The sequence below is a fragment of the Caretta caretta genome, chromosome 5, assembly GCF_965140235.1.
Source record: "Caretta caretta isolate rCarCar2 chromosome 5, rCarCar1.hap1, whole genome shotgun sequence".
NCBI classification, from domain to species: Eukaryota; Metazoa; Chordata; order Testudines; family Cheloniidae; genus Caretta; species Caretta caretta.
Window position 1 is genome coordinate 76,823,905 of NC_134210.1, and position 25,651 is coordinate 76,849,555.

General features: G+C 42.2%; 1 protein-coding gene across 3 annotated transcripts in view; it reads left to right on the top strand.

Annotated features, from left to right (window-relative positions):
• The window catches only part of HSD17B4 (hydroxysteroid 17-beta dehydrogenase 4), a 124,326-nt gene that overhangs the window by 81,022 nt on the left and 17,653 nt on the right, over positions 1-25,651 (top strand). For all 3 annotated transcript variants that reach the window (XM_048850825.2, XM_048850827.2, XM_048850826.2), the window contains 5 exons: positions 1,287-1,356; positions 9,502-9,608; positions 11,639-11,725; positions 15,573-15,662; positions 24,054-24,192. In XM_048850825.2, coding sequence (XP_048706782.1) covers positions 1,287-1,356; positions 9,502-9,608; positions 11,639-11,725; positions 15,573-15,662; positions 24,054-24,192 — 493 coding nt within the window. The remainder of the gene's footprint in view (positions 1-1,286; positions 1,357-9,501; positions 9,609-11,638; positions 11,726-15,572; positions 15,663-24,053; positions 24,193-25,651) is intronic.

The following is a 25,651-nucleotide window of genomic DNA, read 5'->3' on the forward strand; positions in this document are numbered from 1 at the left end:
AACCACTGTAAGGGGTGAAGAAGACCAAGGAGGTGATGAGAGTAAGAAACATAAAGCCGTTATTAACCTTGCAAAATTTAGGAAATATGAAGACAACTATTTGAATTTCAGTTTTATTTGTTCTGGAAGTGGAGATATACCTCAACCACAGTGTGTAATTTGTGCACAAGTACTGACCAGTGAATGTTTGAAACACTCCCAATTATAGAGACACGTAATGACAAAGCATGACATGCATAAGGATAAGCATCGTTCATTTTTTGAGCGAAAGGCCAAGGAACTGCTTGATTCTAAAGGAGTAATGAAATTCACAACTACTGTAAAGCTTTTAAGGTCATCCTACATAGTGGCTCATAAAATTGCTCAAACAAAAAAATTACATACGATTGCTGGGACTTTGATAATGCCATGTGTTATTGAAATAATGAAGTGTTTGGATAGAAGAAGGCCATGGTATTGACAATAATACCAAATGACTGTCAAATGATGGATCACTTCTGTGTCAGAAGACATAGTTTCACAGTGTATTGATCATCTGAGTGTCAATGAATTTGCTATTCAATTAGCTGAATCCACAGACATTTCATAAATGTCCCATTTATTTGCCTATGTTCGGTATGTGTGGAATAAGGAAATAAAGGAAGACTTTTTGTTTTGCAAATTAGCAGATTAGCTGGACTAATTGCATCAGGGTCTGCACTGATGGAGCTGCAGCAATGACCGGAAAGCATTCCGGTGTTATTTACGCTATTTGGATACACTGTTTGTTTTTACACTGAGAGCCGCTTGCTGCAAAAGATATTGAACCAGATCTTCACAGTGTTCTGAACACAGCAGTAACACTCGTTAATTTTATTAAATCCAGAGCAACAAACTCCAGGTGTTTTGCTGCACTTTGTGAGGAAGTGGTTACAGAGCACCATTCCTTGCTCATGCATACAGAGGTGAAATGGCTATCTCGAGGCAGAATGCTTCCCCATATATTTAATCTCAAGGAAGAGTTATTTACTTTCTTAGCTGATACTATTCAGTGACGTACCAAGTCCAGATGCAGTTCTTGGCCCTCTTCCCTGCATCTTTAACAGTTTTTTCTGTACAGTGGCAGGTATTGAAAATAGCATGAAACATGTAATTTATATTTTTCCTTGTTATAGATTGCAAGTATCAGAACACCAGCTAAGCAGATTGTGATGAATTCCTCCCACAATCACAGGTTGCATGTGGCTTGTGCTAGATTTTTTACCAACCCGGACTAATTTTCCAGTTTTGGTTTTCTGTTTCCACAGGCTGCCTTGTATAGGCTCAGTGGGGATTGGAATCCTTTACACATTGATCCTGGTTTTGCTGCTCTTGGAGGTGAGCTTCGAGGAACACTACTCTTTCTTTTTTTTTTTTTTTTAAATAGTGCTAGGGTTGGGAATGATTTAGTATTAGGTGAAAATAATATTTTTAAGTTTGTCGTTTAGTCAACACATTTGAGGGATTTTGTAAAAAAAACAAACATACCCCACAACCTTTTTAATGTCTCCTCTTAAAGCTTAACATTATTTTGACTAACAAAGGGAACATTTAATGTGTAGCACTACACTTTTTTTTAAGCATTGCTGCTTTTGGCTACAGTTTATGTACAATCTTTTTTTTTCCCCTGAAGGAAAGCTGGTCTTCCATCTTTCAGCTGGAATTCCCTTGCGTCCCATTCTGCCACTCTCCCTAGTTTCCTCTTAATTTAAAGTCTATAATCTGCAGTTTACCATCTTAGTTGAAAAAGTTGAGGTGATACCCTTTTGAAGTCACTTCTACGAAACCGTTCAGAGAACTGCCATTTTCCCATAGAGTTGGTCAGCTTGAGAATTTGGCATGCCAAACTAAGTAACACCAGGAGTTATTGTTGATGATATTGCCTGGGGTGGAATGTAATCTAATTACCTAAGAACTATAAGTTTTTACAAACACCTTACTGGTAGTACAGCAGTGCCTTTGCTTAAAGAGATAAGAGTTTGAGTCAGGGGGTGGCTTATTCACACCCCTGAGCGACATAAATTATACCGACCCAAGTGATAGTGTGTACAAGGCCCCCTCCCTTTCTGTCTCTCTGTAAAATAATATTTGCATGGATATTGAGACATATTAGCACGAGAGTCCTGTAATCCCCTCCAAGTGTTAATACACCAGATTCCCAGCCTCTCCTCATTCTCCTCAATTCAGATCCCTCCTAAAGACTCGCTGCTTTCAAAAACACTAGTGCATGTTAGTATTCTCTCCACCTCAACAACGAAAAAAGGAGACATTTAAGTTACCTCTGAGTCTCCCTGTTCATCTTGCCATAGCTGTGTCTCACTTTTAGACAATAAGCGTCTCAGGGGGCAGGGACTTTTGTTGTTGTGTTTTGTACAGCACTGCACTGATTGTTGGTAGTTTACCTTTATTGGTTTATTATTTGTTTATTAAATTTCACTACAGGCCATGAGGAGATTGTACTGATCCACTTAATTGTGGGGTTTGTGTTGCTCAGCAGCTGATGATAATGCAGGTTGGATATTTAAATAGAATCCTACAGTTCCACTCAGAGTGGCCTTGGGGAGAGACTGTTTTCTCTGTGAGTAACCGCCTATGTTAACATGTTGAGGGCCCAATATTAAGAAAACATCCTTACAAAAGAAGAGAAATCACAGATTGCTCTACTCCTTTGCTGCCACAAACTCAGAGTTGCACATAGTGCAAGTAGTCTTTTGAAAAGCCAAATTAACATAGTAGCTGAGAATATCTGTTCACTTGACAGAACCTAAAGAACAGCCACGTTGCATGTGAGACAAGGACTTGGTCAGTTCCTTACCCATGTGTGTAAATTAAATAGAAATGTATGGAACAAATACCTGAACAGATTTTCAACAAGTGTTCTCTTAAATTTTACAATGAATTTGCTTTGGACAAGCTCACATCCTTTTTGATTTAGTTTTCCATGAGCACTTTAAATGATCAAGTTTTTCTTTCACAAATGCATACAGAAAGCAAATGTTAAGTTCATGTGCTTAGGCATTTGAGGATAATGAATTTGAAACTCACAAATATTGTCACAGAAGTGGTATTTTTATATAATATTTATGCATATGTGTGGTCCTCATAACAGTACCATCTGAGCAACTCCCAAGTATTCAAAAATCGAAATAATACTGATCTCTCACGCTTCCTCACTTTTATTCTAGTCTGTAGGAGAAATAGCTTGATTGTTTTGTAGGTTATTGAGTGCTTGTTAGTATTGGTGTGTTTGTGAAGAAAGCAATGAAGGGAAGCAAAACTGAAGAAATGAAAGTGGTTTCTCTCTTGCATAAATGAGTTCCACAGTTAAAGTTCAGCTCTTGTGAAAGTTCTGTATCCTGCACCCATGAGCTGCCTCATATTGAATGACTGATTCACTGTTCCAGTACAACATTGCTGGCATGGGAGGTTATGATTATGTATTGCAGGACCAAGACCTCAAATTGGACACTTGAGTGAGGAGTCAGTTTAGAGGGAGAAGCATCAAGGTTCACACTAACCTGTATCACTAAGCAAACAGGCTTCTGCATTTTGTACCAGCTGGAATGTTTTCAGGACATGGAACTTCATTCCTCCCTCTGTTTGCCACACTGGCTCCCACTCCCTGTGACCTTGCAAGTATGAGTTGTGATAATCAAGCCTAAAGGTCAAAATCAGTGTCTAATAGGATAGGTTTCAGAGTAGCAGCCATGTTAGTCTGTATCTGCAAAAAGAACAGGAGTACTTGTGGCACCTTAGAGACTAACAAATTTATTTGAGCATAAGCTTTCATGGGCTATGGCTCTCTTCATCGGATGCATAGAATGGAACATATAGTAAGAAGATTTTATATATATATATATATATATATATATATATATATATATATATATATATATATATATATATATATAGTATAGGAACATATAGTAAGAAGATATATATACTTCCACCTTTTCATGTTCTCTCTCTGTGTGTGTATATATACAGACACACACACATACAGAGAACATGAAAAGGTGGAAGTAGCCATACCAACTGTAAGAGGCTAATTAATTAAGATGAGCTATTAGCAGCAGCAGAAAAAAAAAACTTTTGTAGTGATAATCCCATTTAGACAGTTGACAAGAAGGTGTGAAATAGATTCAATATGTGTAATGACCCAGCCACTCCCCATCTCTATTCAAACCGAAGTTAATGGTATCTAGTTTGCATATTAATTCAAGCTCAGCAGTTTCTCATTGGACTCTGTTTTTGAAGCTTTTCTGTTGCAAAATTGCCACCTTTAAGTCTGTTACTGAGTGACCAGAGAGGCTGAAGTGTTCTCCTTCCTGTTTTTGAATGTTATGATTCCTGATGTTAGATTTGTGTCCATTTATTCTTTTGCGTAGAGACTGTCCAGTTTGGCCAATGTACATGGTAGGGGGGCACTGCTGACACATGATGGCATATATCACATTGGTAGATGTGCAGGTGAACGAGCCCCTGATGGTGTGGCTAATGTGATTAGGTCCTATGATGGTGTCACTTGAATAAATATGTGGACAGAGTTGGCATCGGGCTTTGTTGCAAGGATAGGTTCCTGGGTTAGTGTTTTTGGTGTGTGGTTGCGGGAGAGTATTTGCTTCAGGTTGGGGGGGCTGTCTGTAAGCGAGGACTGGTCTGTCTCCCAAGATCTGTGAGAGTGAGGGATCATTTTTCAGGATAGGTTGTAAATCTTTGATGATGCGCTGGAGAGGTTTTAGTTGGGGGCTGAAGGTGGCAGCTAGTGGTGTTCTGTTATTTTCTTTGTCGGGCCTGTCCTGCAGTAGGTGACTTCTGGGTACTCTTCTGGCTCTGTCAATCTGTTTTTTCACTTCAGCAGGTGAGCATTGTAGTTTTAAGAATGCTAGATAGAGGTCTTGTAGGTGTTTGTCTCTGTCTGAGGGATTGAAGCAAATGCGGTTGTATCGTAGAGCTTGGCTTTGTCTATATTGTCTTTCACCTGTAGACAATGGATCGTGTGGTGTGTCCTGGATGGAAGCTGGAGGCATGTAGGTAAGTATAGCGGTCAGTAGTTTTCTAGTATAGGGTGGTTATGTGACCATCGCTTATTAGCACAGTAGTGTCCAGGAAATGGACTGCTTGTGTGGATTGGTCTAGGCTGAGGTTGATGGTGGGATGGAAATTGTTGAAATCATGGTGGAATTCCTCAAGGGCTTCTCTTCCATGGGTCCAGATGATGAAGATGTCATCAATGTAGTGCAAGTAGAGTAGGGGCGTTAGGGGACGAGAGCTTAGGAAGCGTTGTTCTAAGTCAGCCGTAAAAATGTTGGCATACTGTGGGGCCATGCAGGTACCCATAGAAGTGTCGCTGATTTGAAGGTATATATTGTCCCCAAATGTGAAATAATTGTGGGTGAGGACAAAATCACAAAGGTCAGCCACCAGGTTTGCTGTGACAGTATCGGGGATACTGTTCCTGGTAGCTTGTCGTCCATCTTTGTGTGGAATGTTGGTTTAGAGGGCTTTTACATCCATAGTGGCCAGGATGGTGTTTTTTGGGATAGGATAGGCTGCTTCTTCTGACCATGTAGGTCTGGCTCCTAGGCCAATGGGAGCTGGGGGGAGCGGTGCCTGCGGGCAAGAGCAGTGTGCACAGAGTCTCCTGCCCCCAGCCCCACCTACTACCACTGGACCTGCTGCCCACTTCTGGCACAAGTGCAATGCGGTGTCAGGACAGGCAGGCTTAGTTGCCCCCCCGCTGCGCTGCTGCATGGGAGCTGCGTGAGGTAATCCCGTGCACCAAGCTCGAGCCCTCAGCCCCCCCCCCCAAACCTGGAGCCCCTTCTGCACCCCAAAACCCTCATCCCTGAGCCCAGCCCCCCAGCCCAGAGCCTTCTCACACACCCCGCACCCAACCCTGTGCCCCAGCCCAGAGCCCTCTCCCAAACCCTGAACCCCACATTCCCGGCCCTGTTTCCTGGGGTTTTTTCAGTCCAAAGCTCTTGGTAACTTTTACTTTGTGCAAGGTGGCATCAGGAAATAAATCAAAGGAGACACGGCCGTCCAACCAATAGACAGCTGGCACAAACAGGACAACACGAGTGCTTTCACTTAAAGCTAAACTTTACTTTAGTCTCAAGCACTTACACACGTCCACAACAGGTTAGTAAAACACCTCCAACCCTCGATAATTACCGAAGCTGAATGTGGCCTTCGAGTGGCATCATGACAGGCTTCCACTGGCCAAGTTTCTGTCTGCCAGTGGGGACCGCAATATGCATCCAGAGGGAGCGTCCCTGAAGAGCCCCTTCTGAGAAGTCCGGTTACCTGAAACTTTTCTCCCTTATTTATACATGAGTAACATAATTACATATCCCTTAAAGAAAACTTGCTAAGCAAGCAGTTTTTAAAAATCAAGCAAGAGATTTTCTTATGGTCATCGATTTACCAGTTTTTTTTTTTTTTTTCAGTGTGTCCATGCCCTGGAGCCCTGACAAACATTCCTGGGGGGCACATATAGACAGCCTTCCTGTTTTTCTAAAATACATAGATCAGCAATTTCAACATTCTTAGCAGAAAGGACGCGGGGTCAAGCTGCCCTGTCTGTGGCACCCAAAACCCCCTCCCCTCCTGCCTTGGTTATGCTGAGGCCGCTGCATGACCAATTTACAACCTGCTGACTTAGCTACTTTTAGCAATAAGCCAGAGTGGTTCAGTATGGCCTGCTAACTTGACTACTATTAGCAATAAACAATAGTGGTTTTAGGCACTTTACTGGTTTGCTAAAATCTCCCCTTACAGCCCCACCCCAGAGCCCTCACCCCCTCCTGCAGTCCCCTCCTGCACTCTGAATCCCTCGGCTCCAGTCTGGAGCCCCTGCCTGCACCCCAAACCCCTCATCCCCGGCCCCACCACAGAGACTGCACCCCCAGTCCAGAGCCCTCACCCCTTCCCACACCCCAACTCCCTGTCTCAACCTGCAGCCCTCTCCCACTTGATGAATCCCTCAGCCCCACCCCTCCCAGCCTGGAGCCCCCTCCTACACCTCAAACCCCTCATCCCCCATCCCGGAGCCCATACCCCTTTCCGCATCCCAAACCACTGCCTCAGCCCAGTGAAAGTGAGTGAGGGTGGGGTAGAGCAAGCCACTGAGGGAGGGGGAATGTAGTGAGTGGGGAGGCATGGCCTCAGGGGTGAGGCTAGGGTGTTCGGTTTTATGTGATTAGAAAGTTGACAACCCTAGCACATATGGCCTCTAGTTTCTGTTCCAAAAAAGGTTGTCAGTGTTTTTTTAATGTAGATAATAGATCGTATTTTTCCCTAGCCTTGTTCTCAAAATGGCTGAACGGTTTTTTGCAGAAATTTTCCTAAAAAATTCATTTTGAGGCAGACATCCAGCATAGAGAATTTCAGCCCAAACTGTTAAAGTGGGTAAAGCTGTAAGCACCTGAAAACAGCCTCTTATAATGGGAAGTGCTAGGCAACCTCAATAGGAAGCGTAACTAGCCCCACCTATAATCTCCATTCATATTTAAATATATGTATATAATCATAGAAGCTATATATTCGTTACGAAAAATAGTCTATATTTGAATGTCTCCTCGCTTCCATAGATTGTAGCTCTTCAGGACAGGAATCGTGTCTACTTCTGTGTCTTGCGTAGCATCTACCATAATAGGCCACAGTTCTGACTGGAACTTGTGTTACTGTAATATAAATAATAAATTATAACAAAGGCTATTTCAATGGGATGCTCTCCAACTCTCTATTTAATGTGAACTAATATTAATAAATAATAAATATTAACAACAAGTGGAAGGAATGAAAGCCAAAATAGGGAAATATATATAAATTTAATTTAACGTGTTGAGTTAGAGTTGTATTCAAGTTGCCAGGGCCCCATGAAATTCATACTGGGGTACATAGGGAATTAGCTGATATAATCTTGGAATTGTTAGCAATTCAAGAACTCATGGAGGATGAGTGAGGTCCCAGAGGACCGGAGAAGGGCAAATGTAATACATATCTATGAAAAGGGGAACAAAGAGGACCCAGGAAATTATAGGGTAGTCAGCCTAACTTCAATACCTGGAAAAATACTGGAACAAATTATTAAATTTGTAAAGCACCTAGGGGATAACATATAAATTGGTAAGCACCTAGGGGATAACATGGTTATAAGGAAAAGCCATCATGGATTTGTCAAGAACAAATCATGGCAAACCAACCTAATTTACTACTTTGACAGAGTTACTTGCCTAGTGGAGAGTGGGGAAGCAGCAGATGTGATAAGTCTTGATTTTTAGTAAGGCTTTTGACACAGTCCTACAGGACATTCTCATAAGCAAACCAGGGAAATACTGTCTAGATGAGATTACTATAAAGTGGGTGCACAACTGCTCGAGAGATCTTACTCAAAGAGTAGTTATCAATGGTTCACGTTGAACTCAGAGGGTATATCAATCGGTGTTCCACAGGGCTCAGTCCTGGGTCTGGTACTATTCAATATTTTCATTAATGACTTGGATAATGGAGTGCACAGTTTTGCTTATAAAACCTATGGATGACCCGAAGCTGGGAGGGGTCGCAAGCACTTTGGAGGACAGGATTAGAATTCAAAACAGCCTTGACAAATTGAAGAATCTGAAATTAACATGTTGAAATTGAGTAAAGACAAATGCAAAGTATTTCCGTTAGGAAGGGAATCAAATGCACTACTGCAAAATGGGGAATAAGTGGCTAGGTAGTAGTACTATTGAAAAGCATCTGGGGGTTATAGTGGATTACAAATTGAATACGAGTCAACAATGTGATGCAGTTGCGAAAAAGGCTAATACCATTCTGGGGTGCATTAACAGGAGCATTGAATGTAAGACCAGGGAAGTAATTGTCATGCTCTTCATGGCACTGTTGAGGCCTCAGCTGGAGTACTCTGTCCAGTTCTGGATGCCACACTTTAGGAAAGATGTGAACAAATCGGAGAGAGTCCAAAGGAGAGCAACAAAAATGGTGACAGGTTTAGAAAACCTGACCTATGAGGAAAGGTTTTAAAAACTGGGTATGTTTAGTCTTGAGAAAAGAAGACTGATAACCAGTCTTCCAGTGTGTTAAGGGCTGTGATAAAGAGGTCTGTGATCATGTCCACTGAAGTATGACAAGAATTAATGGTTTTAATATGCAGCCAGGGAGATTTAGGTTAGATATTAGGAAAACCTTTCTAGCTATAAGGGTAGTTAAGCTCTGGAAAAGGCTTCCAAGTGAGGTTGTGGAATCCCCATCATTGGAGGTTGTTAAAAACAGGTTGGACAAGGCTGGTCTAGGTTTACTTGGTCCTGCCTCAGCATAGAGGACTGGACTTGATGACACTTTGAAGCCCCTTCCAGCCCTACATTTCTATAATTTGAGTATAAAGATGCATATAAAAATATAGGCCCTTAAAAAAGGAGAGCAAAACATGTACATTAAAACAAAAAATTGTTCTTTTTTTTTTTTTTTAAATAGGATTTCAGAAACCCATACTTCATGGACTGTGTTCATTTGGTTTTGCTGCCAGGCATGTTTTGAAGCACTTTGCAAATAATGATGTGACCAGATTCAAGGCAATTAAGGTCTGTTCTTGGCAGTTAATTTCTCTTCCTTGATTATTCAGCTATTAAGGAGTAGTTCCTGTTCATTACATTTCCTAAGGTGGAAACGGACTTTAGATTTGTCCGTGCAAACTTATATTAAATCAGTCTGCCACAATGACAGAGTACTCACTTTGCTTTTACTTAATACTCTGTGTATTTTCATGGCTGTAGCTAGTATGTTTCTATAAATATTGCTAGTAGGGCTGTTGATTAATAGCAGTTAACTCATGCAATTAACTCAAAAAATTAATTGTGATTAAACAAATTAATCGCAATTTAATCGTACTGTTAAACAATAGAATACCAATTGAAATTTATTAAATATTTTGGATGTTTTTCTACCTTTTCAAATATATTGATTTCAGTTACAACACAGAATACAAGTGCTCACTTTATATTATTTTTATTACAAATATTTGCACTGTAAAAATGACAAACAAAAGAAATACTATTTTTCAATTCACCTCATACAAGTACTGTAGTGCAATCTCTTTATTGTGAAAGTGCAACTTACAAATGTAGATTTGTTTTGTTACATAACTGCACTCAAAAAACAAAACAATGTAAAACTTTAGAGCCTACAAGTCCACTCAGTCCTACGTCTTGTTCAGCCAATCACTAAGAGAAACTAGTTTGTTTACATTTATGGGAGATAATGCTGCCCACTTCTTATTTACAATGTCACCTGAAAGTGAGAACAGAAAAAAGAGAACATGGCACTTCTGTAGCTAGCGTTGCAAGGTATTTACGTGCCAGATATGCTAAGCATTCGTATGTCCCTTCATGCTTTGGCCACCATTCCAGAGTACATGCTTCCATGCTGATGACGCTTGTTAAAAAAAAATAATGCGTTAATTAAACTTGTGACTGAACTCCTTGGGGGAGAACTGTATGTCTCCTGCTCTGTGTTTTACCTGTTTTCTGCCATATGTTTCATATTATTGTAGTCTTGGATGATGACCCAGCATGTTGTTCATTTTAAGAACACTTTCACTGCAGATTTGACAAAACTCAAAGAAGGTACCAATTTGAGGTTTGTAAAGATAGCTACAGCACTCAACCCAAGGTTTCAGAATCTGAAGTGCCTTCCAAAATCTGAGAGAGACGGGGTGTAAAGCATGCTTTCAGAAGTCTTAGAAAAGCAACGCTCCGATGTGGAAATTACAGAACTAGAACCACCAAAAAAAAAAAATCAACCTTCTGCTGGTGGCATCTGACTCAGACGATGAAAATGAACATGTGTTGGTCTGCACTGCTTTGGATCATTATCAAGCAGAACCCATCATCAGCATGATGCATGTCCTCTGGAATGATGGTTGAAGAATGAAGGGACATATGAATCTTTAGTGCATCTGGCACTTGCAATGCCGGCTACAACAGTGCCATGTGAATGCCTGTTCTCACTTTCAGGTGACATTGTAAACAAGAAGTGGGCAGCATTATCTGCTGTAAATGTAAACAAATTTGTTTGAGCGATTGGCTGAACAAGAAGTAGGACTGAGTGGACTTGTATGCTCTAAAGTTTTACATTGTTTTATTTTTTAATGCAGTTATTTTTTGTACATAGTTCTACATTTATAAGTTTAACTTTCATGATAAAGAGATTGCACTACAGTACTTAAGTGAATTGAAAAATACTATCTTTTATTTTTATAGTGCAAGTATTTATAATACAAAATAAATATAAAGTGAGCACTGTACACTTTGTGTTCTGTGTTGTAACTGAAATCAATATATTTGAAAATGTGTAAAATATCCAAAAATATTTATATAAATGGTATTCTGTTATTGTTTAACAGTGCGATTAATCGCGATTAATTTTTTTAATCGTTGACAGCCCTAATTGTTAGATAATCTGCTTTGACAATTACATGTTTTCTGAACAGTTTTTTCTATTTCAATTGATTTTATGCTCTAGATTGCATATTTGTTTACATGCAAATCAGTACTACTGCTGAATGTTTTTATTTAGAAATAAATAAGGCAATCTGAACTCTTTCTTTTTGCAGGTCCGTTTTGTAAAACCAGTCTTTCCAGGACAAACTCTGCAAACAGAGATGTGGAAGGAGGGAAACAGAATTCACATTCAAACCAAGGTCAGAACAGTGAGACTCAGGCTATGGGCTTTAGCAAAGGATGTTAAAAGTTTTTTTTTTTTTTTTTCCTGTGGGGGAACAAAATGGTTCTTCAATCATAGCTCTGAAGAAAAGAAGTCTTTATCACTTCACCTCATTTCTCCATCTAATAATAATAGTTTTCTGCTGTCATTGAGATTGCATACACAGTTGCTAGAAATAACATTGTCTATAAGAACTCCCTTAATTTAGGGATTTTTATAGCATTAAGATTCCAAATTAAGTGCATTGTACTGTTTTTGTAAATATAGCTTTTGAGGTTTATATATATATTTAATGATGGAAAAATGTGAAAACTGCAAGTGGTTATCTTCAATGTCTCTATGTTAGGCCTTGTCAACACACAAATTTGTACCTGTTTAGCTGAACTGGTGCAAACCTGTAGGTAGACGCTATCTTGTTATGATTTAGCTTGAACCTGTACCAAAGGTCTTTTCTATAGAGAAAAGCTGCACCAATTTAACTTAAACTAATTTAAACTAAGCCTTAATAAACCTGGTTTAAACCAAAATAAGAGTATCCCCAGAGTCTTGTGTACTGGTTTAACTAAATCAGTTTAAAATCATGCCGTAAGTTAAACTGGTACCTCTATGTGCATAGACAAGCCCCTAGACATGATTTGAATAATTTTTGGTTTGTAGTTTTTCCTTGGCTGATTTAATCAACACAATAAATGAAACTGCCTATTTCTTGGGTATTCTTGTCACTTACATCTTCAAGCTTTTTATCTCTCTTCCCAAACCTGTTGTGTCTGAGTCAGTTCCCTTCTTCCTCCTCTCCATCTCATCAGGCAGTGTAGATTTGCTTTTCTTTCTCTACCCCTTGAACATCTTGCAAGGGGAAGCAGTGCTGTAATATTAAGCTACTTTATCAAATCAAATATGTGTTTGTTTTGCATGTCTGTTGAGGGTTTCTTGTAATTTCTCTGTAATTTAATATATTATTTTAAAAAGGCTAAGCTGTTAAGTATAGTACACTTAGGTTTTTTGGTGCTTAGGCTGGGAGTCTTTGGATGCCTTAATAAAATACTATAATGTTCATGATGACCAGAGTGTGCTCACCACTGTGCACATATTAGGGAAAAAGACCCTACCAGCTTTTTCAAGGATCTTATGTTCTGACCAGCAGATGGGCTTATCTCAAAGAGATACAAAACTCCTGGGGAAGAGAAAAGGAACCATGCATACATTTTGTTCACACACATGTAGATTGCTGGATTAAAGTTCATAGGCTTTCAGAAACAAGCAGCAGTTGGCATCCCAGACTTGCATTACTTCACCTTTAATTATTTTCAAAAGTTTCAACAAAGAATACTTATACATTAGTCTTAAATTTCAGCAAAGCACCAATGCAAATAGTAATGTATTCTAAAACGTTGTGTATAGGCCATCCTGTTATAGGTTTTACAAACCATCAGTAAGGATACAGTTTAGTCACGGAGGTCACAGAAGTCACTGATTCTGTGACTTTACCATACCTCCGAGTCGTCTTCTGCTTCACCTGGGACCGTGCCCCTCTGTCCCCACCCCCTTCCCCTGGTGTGGCTGGAGCTGGGGCTATGCTCCCCTGCCCCACACCTGGGGCTGGAGCCAGGACTGTGTGGGCCCCCCTCCCCCCACGGCTTCCACCATGGCTGTGTCAGTGCACCCTTGGCTGGAGCCATAGCCAGGGCCGTGCATCTCTGCCCCACAACTTCCCAGGACCACAGCCGGGACTGTGCACCCCTGTCCCACAGTTTCAGCCGTAGCTGTGAACACCCCCCTGTGACTATAGCTGGGGCTCTGCACCCTTGGCTGTGGCTGGGATTGGAGCTGGGACCGTGTGCCCCTGCCCAGCAGTTGCGGCCAGCTCTAGAGCTAGTGCTGTGTACCCCAACACTCACTCTCCCCAGCCCTGCTCGTGGCTGCGGCAACTGGAGCTGGGGCTGGGTCTGGGTCCCTCCACCCCCACAGTGGTGGGGTGACTCCAGCTGTCATTCCTCCACCTCCCACCCAGTCCTGCCCCCCCCCCCCCGGTTATTTTTAGTAAAGTCACAGATAGGTCATGAGCTCCCGTGAATTTCTGTGAGCTGTCTGTGATTTTTACTAAAAATAACTGTGACAAAATCTTAACCTTAATGGTCAGTTACTTAATATTGGATTTATTAAGTCAGCTGTGTGAAAAGGTTCCAGGTCAGGATTTGTGATTACTGGGCCAATTGGAATACATGAAGCCTCTGTCTAAATATTTGTGATCTCTGCTTAGTTTCCCCTATCTATTTTATTTTGTAGCAAGAGGTAGCTTAGGTACCTGATAGTATAAATTACACATAGTCCCTGTCCCAAAGAGCTTATGCTTTCACATGGAATGCCTTGAAGGAAACAACAAAAGAAGGGGGAAGAATGGAGTCTTGTCAGTCAGATTCTGCAGTTATTCAACAACAACAGGCTTGTGCACAACATATTTAAACAAATACTATTTAAATGAATCTGTAGCTTCTCTTTAAAGAGGCAATGTCAAGTTGAAATCCAGTCCTTAGAAAAAAGGAGTTCTGTCATTTTTTTATCACTTCACAACAACGAATCTATTTTCCTATCAAAATATTTTAATTCTTCCCTGTTGCTGCCTTAAAGACCCACAAAAGGAGGGGAACAGTGAAACTGACTACACACAAAATGCTGTCAAAAGCATATATGCATAAAGTAAATAAATGGAAAAATAGAGCAAGATCTTTTCTCTTTGAACTATTTCAGGGCTTGTTTACACAAACATTTGTTTCATGGTAAGCTGGGGTGTGAATCTAGCCTGTCCTTGTGGACCCTGCTGATGTGTATTAACAATTTGATAATGCGCTTTGATCGAGTCTTCTTTGAAACAGGACTAAATCAGAGTGCATCAAGGAAGTGTTAATGTGCATCAGTGGTGTCCATAGAGACAGCTAGTCCATAGTAGGCTAGTGCAGGGTAGATTCATGTCCCAGCTTGCTGTGAACTGATTATTTATGTAAACAAGTAACCTTAGCTGTCGTTTGAACAACAGAAGTACATTTTCAAATAGAAGCATGATTTTTAAGTTGATGGTGTCTTTTTAGGCCAAGGAGAAATATCTTTCCATATCCAAAAAAATAAAGCTTAAAAATTCCTTAGAAGAGAAATAGAATTAAATCGCTCTAGCCATGCTTGTTAGATACGTAGTAGCATGCTCTTAGTGCTCATTTGAACAGATAGCCTCAATGCTAGGACATTCTACCTACAAATAGACTATGTACTTGAAATAATTTGAACTGATAATTGAAGATGTAGTGCTCTCTAGTGGATAGAGCACTGGACCGGCACTCAAAAGAACTATCTGGGTTCCATTCCCAGCTCTGCCACTGGCCTGTTCAGTGAACCTAGGGAAATCACATCACCTCTGTGCCTCAGTTTGTAAAAGTTTATCCTTTTTAAAGCACTCTGAGATCTACTGAAGAAAAGCTCTATATAAGAGCTATTTTATTTGTGTCCTGCTATTATGGCCTTATCCAGAAAATCTGTGGTGGTAGTTTTAATAGAAAAACATCATAATATTTGGGCTTTCTTTATGCATCAAAACAAACATAATTGTTCTTTTTTAGGACTGTTTGTAAAAGCAATAATTTCTAATTTACTTCAAACATGATTTTCCTTTGTTTTTCTCTTTGCTGGAGCTTTTTAAGTTTTGTTTTCTAATCTGTGATGCAAGACATGAGGAAGATTGCTTGGTCGCTTTAAAATGTAGCTGTTTTGGTCATTATAACTCTTCTTTCTTTACTTGGCATGATCCACTCAGAATATGAATTTTCTTTTAACAGGTCAAAGAAACTGGAGAAGTTGCCATTGCAGGAGCATATGTAGATCTGACATCAATCCTTGATAAACCTTCAGCTAAAGACCCCATTAAGGTAGGGGAAAAAGACACTTAGATGGATCAACTTGTGGAGAAGCATACTTCTGTTTTACTTTTGAAAGAATGTACAAAATACTAGAATTTTGTAGCGGTCTCACAAGTGATATGAGATGAGTAAACTAATACAGTAATACACAGGTAAGAGTTATTTAAACTTCTAGGTTCATTGATCTATTTGAGAAAATGTCCTGTATGGGTGTTCCAGTTTTGAAATGCTTGGCAGCAATCTTAGCTATTCGGTTGTGAATCACCACGTCTTATACAAAAGAAGCTACTAAGAACACACTAGAAAGTGAAGTGGATGGTTGTGTAAGATCCACAGATATGAGCACCTGGTGGCTGAACTCAAACTCAGTTGCACTATTAATGGCAGTGTCTACAATATGGGGACCTGTTTTTCTGGTGTAGACAAGACTTCGGAGAAAAAATACTGTGTACATTTAGAAATGAGTAACCTTTTATAGATTGAGGGGAAAATGGACAGAAAGACAGAGGAAGCGTTAAAGTCAAGATATACAATAGAGGAGGAGAAAGGTGGAAGGGGCAAATTAAAAAGAATACAAATAAAAAGTACTGAGAAATGTTTATTTTGTAGAAAAGGGTTGGAGGCTACTCAAGTGAATAACTCTCACCAAGGTGAGTAAGGGGTTCACAATCTAGCTCCTGGTATGTGTGTATAGGCATTTGCTTTGATGTACCTAGATCAGAGGTGGGCAAACTACAGCCTGCGGGCCACATCCAGCCTGCGGGACCCTCCTGCCTGGCCCCTGAGCTCCTGGCCCGGTTGTCTCGTCCCCAGCCCCTCCCCGGTTGTCTCCCCCTCCCCAACAGCCTCACCTCGCCATGCCACCGGCACAATGCTTGGGGCAGCGCGCTTCTGGGGCAGCGCAGCTGCAGAGCCCAGCCTGACCCAGTGCTCTGTGCTGCGCGGTGGCGTGGCTGGCTCCAGCCAGGCTCCAGCCACCAGTGCTTCAGGCAGCGCGGTAAGGGGGCAGGAAGCGGCGGGGTTGGAAAGAGGGCAGGGGAGTTGGGACAGGGGGGCATGGACAGGGGTCATCGTGGTCAGAGGACAGGGAACAGGGGGGTTGAATGGGGGTAGGGATCCCGGGGGGGGGGCAGTCCGGAAGGAGGGGGGGTTGGATGGGGCGGCGGGGGGCAGTCGGGCAGGGTTCTGGAGGCAGTCAGGGGACAGGGAGAAGCGGGGGTTGGATGTGGCAGGGGACCTGGGGGGAGGGGGGGCAGTCAGGAAGGAGAGGAGGGGTTGGATGGGTTGGCAGGGGGCAGTCGGGGGGTGTGTGTGGATGGGGCGGGGGTTCTGGGGGGGCTTTCAGGGAACGGGAGGGGGTTGGATGGGGCAGGAGTCTGGCGGGGGGACATCAGGAGGCGAGAAGCGGGTGGTGGGGGGATCTGGGGCGGGGGCTGGACCACAGCTGGCTGTTTGGGGAGGCACAGCCTCAGACCAAAAAGTTTGCCTGCTTCTGACCTAGATGTTATGATTGTCAGGGTGGGGCACAGACCAGATTGTGGATGGGAGAGTTGGGGTGCTAGTCTAGGCCTCTGAAGACCTGGGTTCAATTTCCTGCTTCACAATCATATTCCTGTGTGACCTTGGACAAGTAATTTATTTTCTATGCCTCTGTTCGCCATCTGTAGAGTGGTGATAGTACTTCACTACCTCATGGGGGTTCTGAGGACAAATGCATTAAAGATTGTGAGGTGCTCAGATACTACGGAAATGGAATTATATAATACTTAAGACAAGTTCCTAGAAAACTCTTTCTCCTTACACCTTCTCAGCCTTTAAGTCATGTGGCATATTGGAGAGTCTCATCCTTCCTGTTTTAGATTTCTTTAATGGCATGATAATAAGCCAGGCATAGACAATCTTGTCCCCCATAGTGGTGTTCCTTGGTGTCTGTTCCCAGATTCATCCAGATTGTCTTCAGTACTACTGTGACTAAATAGTTTGTTTCCATTTGTCTGCCTCACATTTGCATCTAATCACCCCCCATCAACCCATTCCAGTCCACATCTGCAATGCGCATACCTTTGGCAATTGTATACTGTCAGCAAAAATCCTTTGGAGATGTAACCCATTGTAGACGTCTTAGTTTGTCTTTAAGGTTGGCAAGGGTTGTTTTTTTGTATAGTTGTCCCTTAAAAGTACAGTATTTCTACTCCTTATCAGATTTGTCTTTTATCTGACAATAACGCCAATCTATCCCCAAAATGTATAAAAGAGTACAATAAAATATGGTAGGCTTAGAATTTGATGTTCATAGCAATGACATTCTACCTTGTATTTCATGCCAAAGTATTGCTAAAGTTCCATTATAGCATATATCCTATATTATGTACAAGAATGACATGAAAAGAATATTAAAGCTACAAAATCAAGTACTCAGAAGTTAGGAAATGCCAGAATTAAGCTTGCCTGTGCCACCTCCCTGCTCTTAGTTCTGGTGCCTAGTGCTACATAGCACCCCCATTTTTATGGGGAGCAATTTCAGGGAAAATCCTGCTTATCCTCTGCAGTCCAGGGCTAGATCAGGCTCAGAACAGATGGAATGTTCAGAGAATTTAACTGTCAAACTTTAACACGTCTCTAAACAATGTCCGCAAACTGGGTTTCAGAGGCTTGTATCTTGGCTAAATGTGGACAGATTTTCAAAGGGATGACAAAAGGCACAGCTCTTTGACCAGAGGGATATCTGTGCCAAATTTCTAGTCCCTGCTCCAGTGTGTGGAAGTGCTAGAGCTTCTCAGTGAAGTGGTTGTAATAATTTTTTAACATAGGCAAAACTGCTTACATTTCTCTGACCTTGTTCTGAGAAATGGCTGAAGCATTTTTGCTCAAATTTTCCAAAATATTTCAGCCTGAGCTAGACAGCCATCATGGAAAACTTCAGCCTAAATGATTGAAGTTTGAAAAAGTTATAAGCAATTGAAAATGATGTGTTATAATGAAATGTGTCAGGCAATCTTAATTTTAGGCAATGCTCATTGCAACGCTTACAATATCCTGTGTGCTATGTACACCTAGGTACAGTAAGGTGAATAAAAGATATGGCACCTTTAACTCTGCCTTAGTCTGATAACTGGACTGTAGGATGAAATGTAATAGATAAAAATGTTAATATTGGAGCAACTTCCTAAAATGTAAAAACTTATCCATTAAACCATGTATCTTTTAAAAAGCGACAAAGGCTTACAAATGACTAACTGGATGCAAAATGTAAATATTTAAATTTAGTTACATGCGTAGACTGTCGGTCTTTCATCAGCTGAGACTGAGCTGATCACAACATGTCTTCCAATCCTTCGTCACGCTTGTCCATATCTCCTTGTGAGGAAATCATCCCACCTCTTTGGAGGCTGATCGCATGGCCATTTTTGTTCTCATGGATACCACTCAGATAGAAATGTTGTTGCTGAGTCGGGCCACATGTCCCACCCACCGCACTTTGCTGAGCCTGCTTTCAACAATGTCTCTCACTCCAGACAGCTGCCAAATTATTTCGTTGGGGATGTGATTGCGGAGCAAAATGCCCAAAAATGTTCTTTCCATCTCCCTCTGTGTGACAGTTGATGTTCTTCAGTCTTTGTCAGCGACCATGTTTCGCTGCCATATAACATCGCTGGAAGCACAGTCAAGTTAAAAAGATTTGCACGAGTTGTTTTGCTGATCTTTCCTTGGAGGATGTCCTTGATGTCATTGAATGCGCACCATCCAGCTTTTTTTCTGCGCGATAGTGGATCTTTCTGATCGTGGTGCATTTTGACTTCCTGGCCCAAATAAACGTATTTATCAACCTCTTGGATCTGCTCTCCTCCAAGTGATGTTTGGGTTCTTGGCAGACCATTTGATCTCATATATTTCGTTTTCGACCGGTTCATTTTTAATCCGACTTGACTACTTTTCATGTTCAGTTCTTTAAGCGTTCTCTCAAGCTGGGCTGTATTTTCAGCTATCAGTATGATATAATCTACGAACCTGAGATGGTTTAGCCGCTCGCCGTTGATATTAATCCTGCCTTTCAAGTCTGCTCATCGAAAAACCAGTTCAAGACAGGCTGTGAATAATTTTGGTGAAACTGTATCTTCTTGTTTCACTCCTTTCTTGATGGGGATTCGGAGGGGAGTATCGAACAGTGATATGTCCGTGCTGCAGCCAGAGTTCGCTTCCTTTAGTAATGTGATATATTTCATGCTGATGCCCTGTTCTGAAAGAGCTTCAAGAATGGCGTTAGTCTCTACGCTGTGGAACACCTTCTTGTAGTCCACGAAGGCAATGCACAAAAGGAACTTGTATTCCCTTGAACGCTCTAGTAGTTGGTTTAGAGTGAAGATGTGGTCTGTCATGCTGTAATTCCTTCAAAAGCCAGCCTTCTCTCTATGTTGCTGTTCATCCAGGTTTCATGACAGTTGATTTGTTATTATTTTAGTGAACAACTTAGAGATATGTGAAAGCAGGCAGATTGGGCGATAGTTCTTTAGATTTTCTCTATCGCCTTTCTTATGCAGCAAGATGGTATTGGACCCCGTCCAACTGGACGGGATCTTTTGGATTTCCAGGTAGCAGCTGAACCTTTGGGCGAGAGCTTTCCAAAGTTCCTGACCTCCCGCCTTAAGCACTTCTGCTATCAGACCGTCCTTGCCTGAAGCCTTCCCCTCTTTCATTTGATGGACTGCGTGACGGACTTCGCTGATGAGAACAGGGGGTATGTGTTCACCAGTTTGTTGAAGTGATGGCATTGGGACGTCTATACGGGATGCAAACAGCTGGGTATAGAAATCGCTGCAGATCGCCTCCATCTCTGTTTGATCGTTTACTGATTCTCTGTCCCTGTTCTTCAAAGCAGATAATGATGACCTGTACAATGCCAGTTCCCGTTTGCATTTTTTGAGACTTTTAGGATCTTCAGCAGCCTTTAGGAGCTTTTCGGTTCGAAATTTCTCGAAGTCTTCCTTCAACTTCATTCGTATGAGCTTGCAGAGAAGGGAGAACTCAAGCCTGTCGCTGCCATTTCTTTTCATTGTCCTTCTCTTCTCCATAAAGTCTTTGTCCTCTCCAAGATTCTTCCGCAAGCTCTTCTTGGTCTTTCACGCTCAGCTGATTTCACACACCATTTCAGTCTCTTACTAAAGTTCTCATAATCGTCGTCGCAGTTGTCCAGGAGGCGCCAGTCTTTCCTAGAAATGTTTTCCTTCGGGATTGCCTCATTGAAAGCTACCATTTTGTGCCTTCTGTTCGCCATACACAGCTCCTTTTTCTCCACATTCACACAGTGAATGTGAGTCAGGCTGTCAGTAGGTGATGGTCGCTACCGATATTGAATGATGGCACTACTGAAATATCCTGCACAACGTGTCGTCTATCAATCAGAAAGTAATCAATTTCATTTTTTGTCTTCGTGTTTGGTGCAATCCAGGTCCATCTTCTGTTGGCCTCCTTTCGGAACCAGGTGTTACCAATGAACATTTTCCTCATTTCTGCCAATATAGCTAGTCATTCTCTGATACCATACCTTCCTATGAACTTTACACCCTCTCTCCATCTTCCAACCTTGGCGTTAAAATCTCCCATCACAATCGTATAATGTGGAACTCCGAGCGAGGGTTTCCCCCAGTTCCTGATAAAATTCTTCTACATCATCATCTTCGCATGCACTTAGAGGAGTATAGATCTTGATGATTTTGAGGGTACTATTTTCGTTCAGTCGGAGGTAAAGCACCCCAATACGCGATGACTTCAAATGGCATGAGACAATTTTCAAAGACCGTTCCTTGTTTATGATGAATCCGACTTCTCTAGCTGTCCTCATGCCTTCTCCTTTTCCTAGAATGACCATGCTTCCATCCCTCCAGCTGACCTCCATCTCCTTCTTTTGTCATGTTTCGCAAAGACCCAGCACATCGCAGGCTGTTTTTGCCTTTTCCTCCATGAGATGGTTTATCGATTCCTCCCTCGTCAGTGTTCTGCAGTTGTAAGTGCACACTGAGAGAGTTGTCCGGTTTCCTTTTGGCGACCTGGCACCTGAGATTTTTTTCAGCCTCTTGTCATTCGAATGCCTCACTGCCTCCGAAGTGGGGATTGAGGAACATGCAGAGAACGGAGACTTGGTTTTCCATGTTGTTCTAGCCATTGTTTTCGGCCACGGGCTGTCTGGGCTGTCAGCGGGGCATTTACCTCCTCAATTTAGCTAGTTTACAGCCTTAGGAAGAGGGATCATACACCTCTCCACAGAGGAAACAACCCCCTCGCTGGGCTGACAGTCCCGACACCTTGATAGCATGGTTAGACCTGCCGGAGAATATACTCTGCTACCATCGCTGTCGAACAGCCACGTTGTGGCGTCAAGGTAGGATTTGCAGTAGTTACATAGTAGCTTAAATTTACCATTAGTCAAACAGTTTGACACCAAAAATACTGAATATATGCTATATCTTTGACTGTCCACGGCGAAATGAATACACTGAAACCTTATAAATCAATCTATTTTTTGAAAGTTAATATGTTGAAAATAAAGGCAACCCATTTTTTAGATGATGCCTTATTCTATAACTAGTGTACATAATGCATTGTGGGGCAGAAGCCATGATTACACTTCAGGTAAATTGAAAGGTAATTTATAAGGCTTAAATATATGCTTTCACTTCAGGATTATTTAAATTACAAAGATAAATCGCAAGAACTATAGAGGTAATATGTGAAATCGTTCTCAGGAACAATTCCACAAAAAAAATGTTTTTTTCAGGTAGAATTTACCGTCTAAAGTAGACGTGCTGGATGTGATTATTGTGTGTGGAAGGAGATATATCTCTATTATACAGTAACTCCTCACTTAACATCCTAGTTATGTTCTTGAAAAATGGAACTTTAAGCGAAACGATGTTAAGCGAATCCAATTTCCCCATAAGAATGAATGTAAATTAGGGGGGTTAGGTTCCAGGGTAGTTTTTTTCACCAGACAAAAGACATTATATACATGTATAGTAAAAGTTTTACATAATTTTAAACAATTACTTTAATACCTATGAGAATTGTGAAGCTTGGTTGAGGCAGGGGTGTAGTGGGCTCAGGGCACAGGGGCTTGCCCCGCTTCTCCTGCTGTGTGGGGGCAGGGGGGCTTGCTCCGCTTCACCCACTGGGCATTCCAACTAGGGAGCAGGGTGGAGGCGCAGGGGCTTGCCCTATTTGGCCCACCCAGCACTCCTCCTGGGGAACGAGGTGGAGGTGTGGGGGCTTGCCCTGTTCCGCCCTGGCTCATGCTGAGGAGCGGGGTTGGGGCGCAAGGACTTGTCCTGCTCTATCCGCCCAACATTCAAGCTGGGGGGCAGGCAAGCCCCTGCACCAAACAAAATTATAAATTAATCCACGGGTATCCGCTTTATATTCGCGGATATCTGTGAACCATTTCTGTGGATAGCAGCACTGATGCAGATACAAATTTTGTATCCACGCAGGGCTCTGATGGTAAGACTTGGGTAGGCAGCTGTGAGGAACTGCAGTGCAAGGCCAGGGGGGCAGGGACGCTGGGCGGGGGCTGCTTGGGCCCCACGCCCAGGGCAGGTGGAGTGTCTGCACGGCTCCCCACAGCTGCCCGCCCGGCTGTTATAGTGGCCAGGCTGCAGCTCTGAGCTGCCCTGCCACCCCTCCTCCCTCACCAGAGCTGGGTCTGGGAGAGCCGCGCTGTTAGCTGCGGGGAGCCTGGGTCTCTCCACCTGCCTTGGGCGGGGGGGCTGGGACGGGGGCGGCTCACGTCCCCAGCCCAGGGTAGGTGGAGGGTCTGCCGGCTTCCTACACCTACCAACGTGGCTCTCCCCATCCTGGCTCTGGCCGGGGAGGTGGGCGGTTCAGAGCCACAGCCTGGCCATGGTAAGAGTTTGCCCGCGGGAGGTGGTGGGGTGGCTGAGAACAGCCCCTGATTTTGTCCCCGCCCCCCAGGCTCTCTGCCTGGCCAAGGGCAGGTGGCGGGTCCACGACTGCATGTGGGCTGCCCATGTGGGTCTCTCTGACTGGTCTCCAGCAGGGAGGTGCATCGGAGCCTCAGCCTGGCCCTCAGTGTAGAGCCCTGCAAATCTGTGGATATCTGCAGATAATTTTTTGTGGATAGCGCATGGGATGCCAATACACATTTGTGTGTCAGCGCAGGGTTCTAGTTATAAGGGAACATTGCGGGACTTTAAAGGAGTATGTTCTCTAATAGGTCAGCGACCTAAGGGTGAAACGACGTTAACCGGGAGGATGTCAAGTGAGGAGTTACTGTATTGTAATCACTTTGCAGAATAGACTTCTCTGGATGCTGTGTTTGAACGGTAGTTATACTTTTATTACCTTTTAATGTACCTTTCCATTTAAAACTGTATGTACTTTATTTTATAGGCGTCAGGGCTGCAGAGTGATCTTGTGTTTGAAGAAATTGGTCGCCGCATCAAAGAGGTTGGAAATCAGCTGGTAAAGAAAGTAAATGCCATATTCCAGTGGGACATCACTAAAGGTGGAGAGACAGCAGCACAATGGAGTAAGTCATAGGCTTGTTTATATAATGCCCTGATGCATTTTTTTAATGAAGTGAGGTGAGTTATACTCCCGCCAGTTAAGACCTGCTATTTTAAAGGTAAGCAGAAGTAATAGATGGGAGCACTCATTAGGGCTTGAAAATGCAAATGTGTATTGCACAAGTGACAGTTTTTGCGAATGGGTGGGATAATGTTCCATAATAGTAGTTAATAACCCTTCTAAAAACTTAGCTATATACCTTGCCTATTTGGGTGTATGTAGAGACAAGTTGTCCTATAAACATTTGTTCTTAAGATGTTTCCACTCATGTATTTTCTTTGGAACAATGTACCGTTTTAACCAAGTCTTTCCGATTCAGAGTCTGTGGGATTAAAGTTTGCTAAAGTTTTACGCATTTTTACCTCTTCTCAAGAAAATGTCTAGATTGCTTTATGGAAGCCAAAGCATTTAATTGCAACAACTTTGTGCTTTAAGATCTTTAATTTGGATAAAAAGAACAGGAGTACTTTTGGTATCTTAGAGACTAACAAATTTGCTCTAATAAATTTGTTAGTCTCTAAGGTGCCACAGGTACTCCTGTTCTTTTTGCGGATACAGACTTAACACGGCTGTTACTCTGAAATGTTAATTTGGATAGTTAAATAAGGAAAATCTTTGTTTCTACAGGGTTTTTAAATAAATTTCTCACTTTTCTTTGGTTGTTTTTTTTGTTTTTCTCTTTCTCTGATGTTCTGTTTTCAAGGATACATATTTCTGTGAAACGTAAAATCTTTTTCTTACTCAGATGAATGAATGTCAGGAATCTGTGGAATTACTGTTTATTTTGCCTCCTTGTCTAGAATGGTGTGTTAGAGGGATACAAAATTTTGTCCCAAGGCCACACTGGCAGTTTACCAGAAGCCCCACAGTCATACATAATATGCATAAAATTAAGTAGATTTAATTAAGTAGATTAATTTCCCACACTTTTTTATGTGGATGTGCAACTCTCAGAGCCTACAATCCTCAGTTTGTAATGCTTCATCTTAATTTGCCTGGGCACTTGGAGCAAAATGAAAGCTTGCACAGTGGGAACTGTATTCATAGATATTAAGGTCAGAAGGGACCATTATGATCACCTAGTCTAACCTCCTGCACAATGCAGGCCACTGAATCTCACCCATCCACTCCTGCAATAAACCTCTCACCTATGTCTGAGCTATTGAAGTCCTCAAATCATGGTTTAAAGCCTTCAAGGTGCAGAGAATCCTCCAGCAAGTGACCCGTACCCAGTGCTGCAGAGGAAGGCAAAAAACCCCCAGGGCCTCTTCCAATCTGCCCTGGAGGAAAATTCCTTCTTGACCCCAAATATGGTGATCAGCTGAACCCTGAGCATGTGGGCAAGATTCCCCAGCCAGATACTCAGGAAAGAATTCTCTGTAGTAACTCAGATCCCACCCCATCTAACATTCCATCGCAGG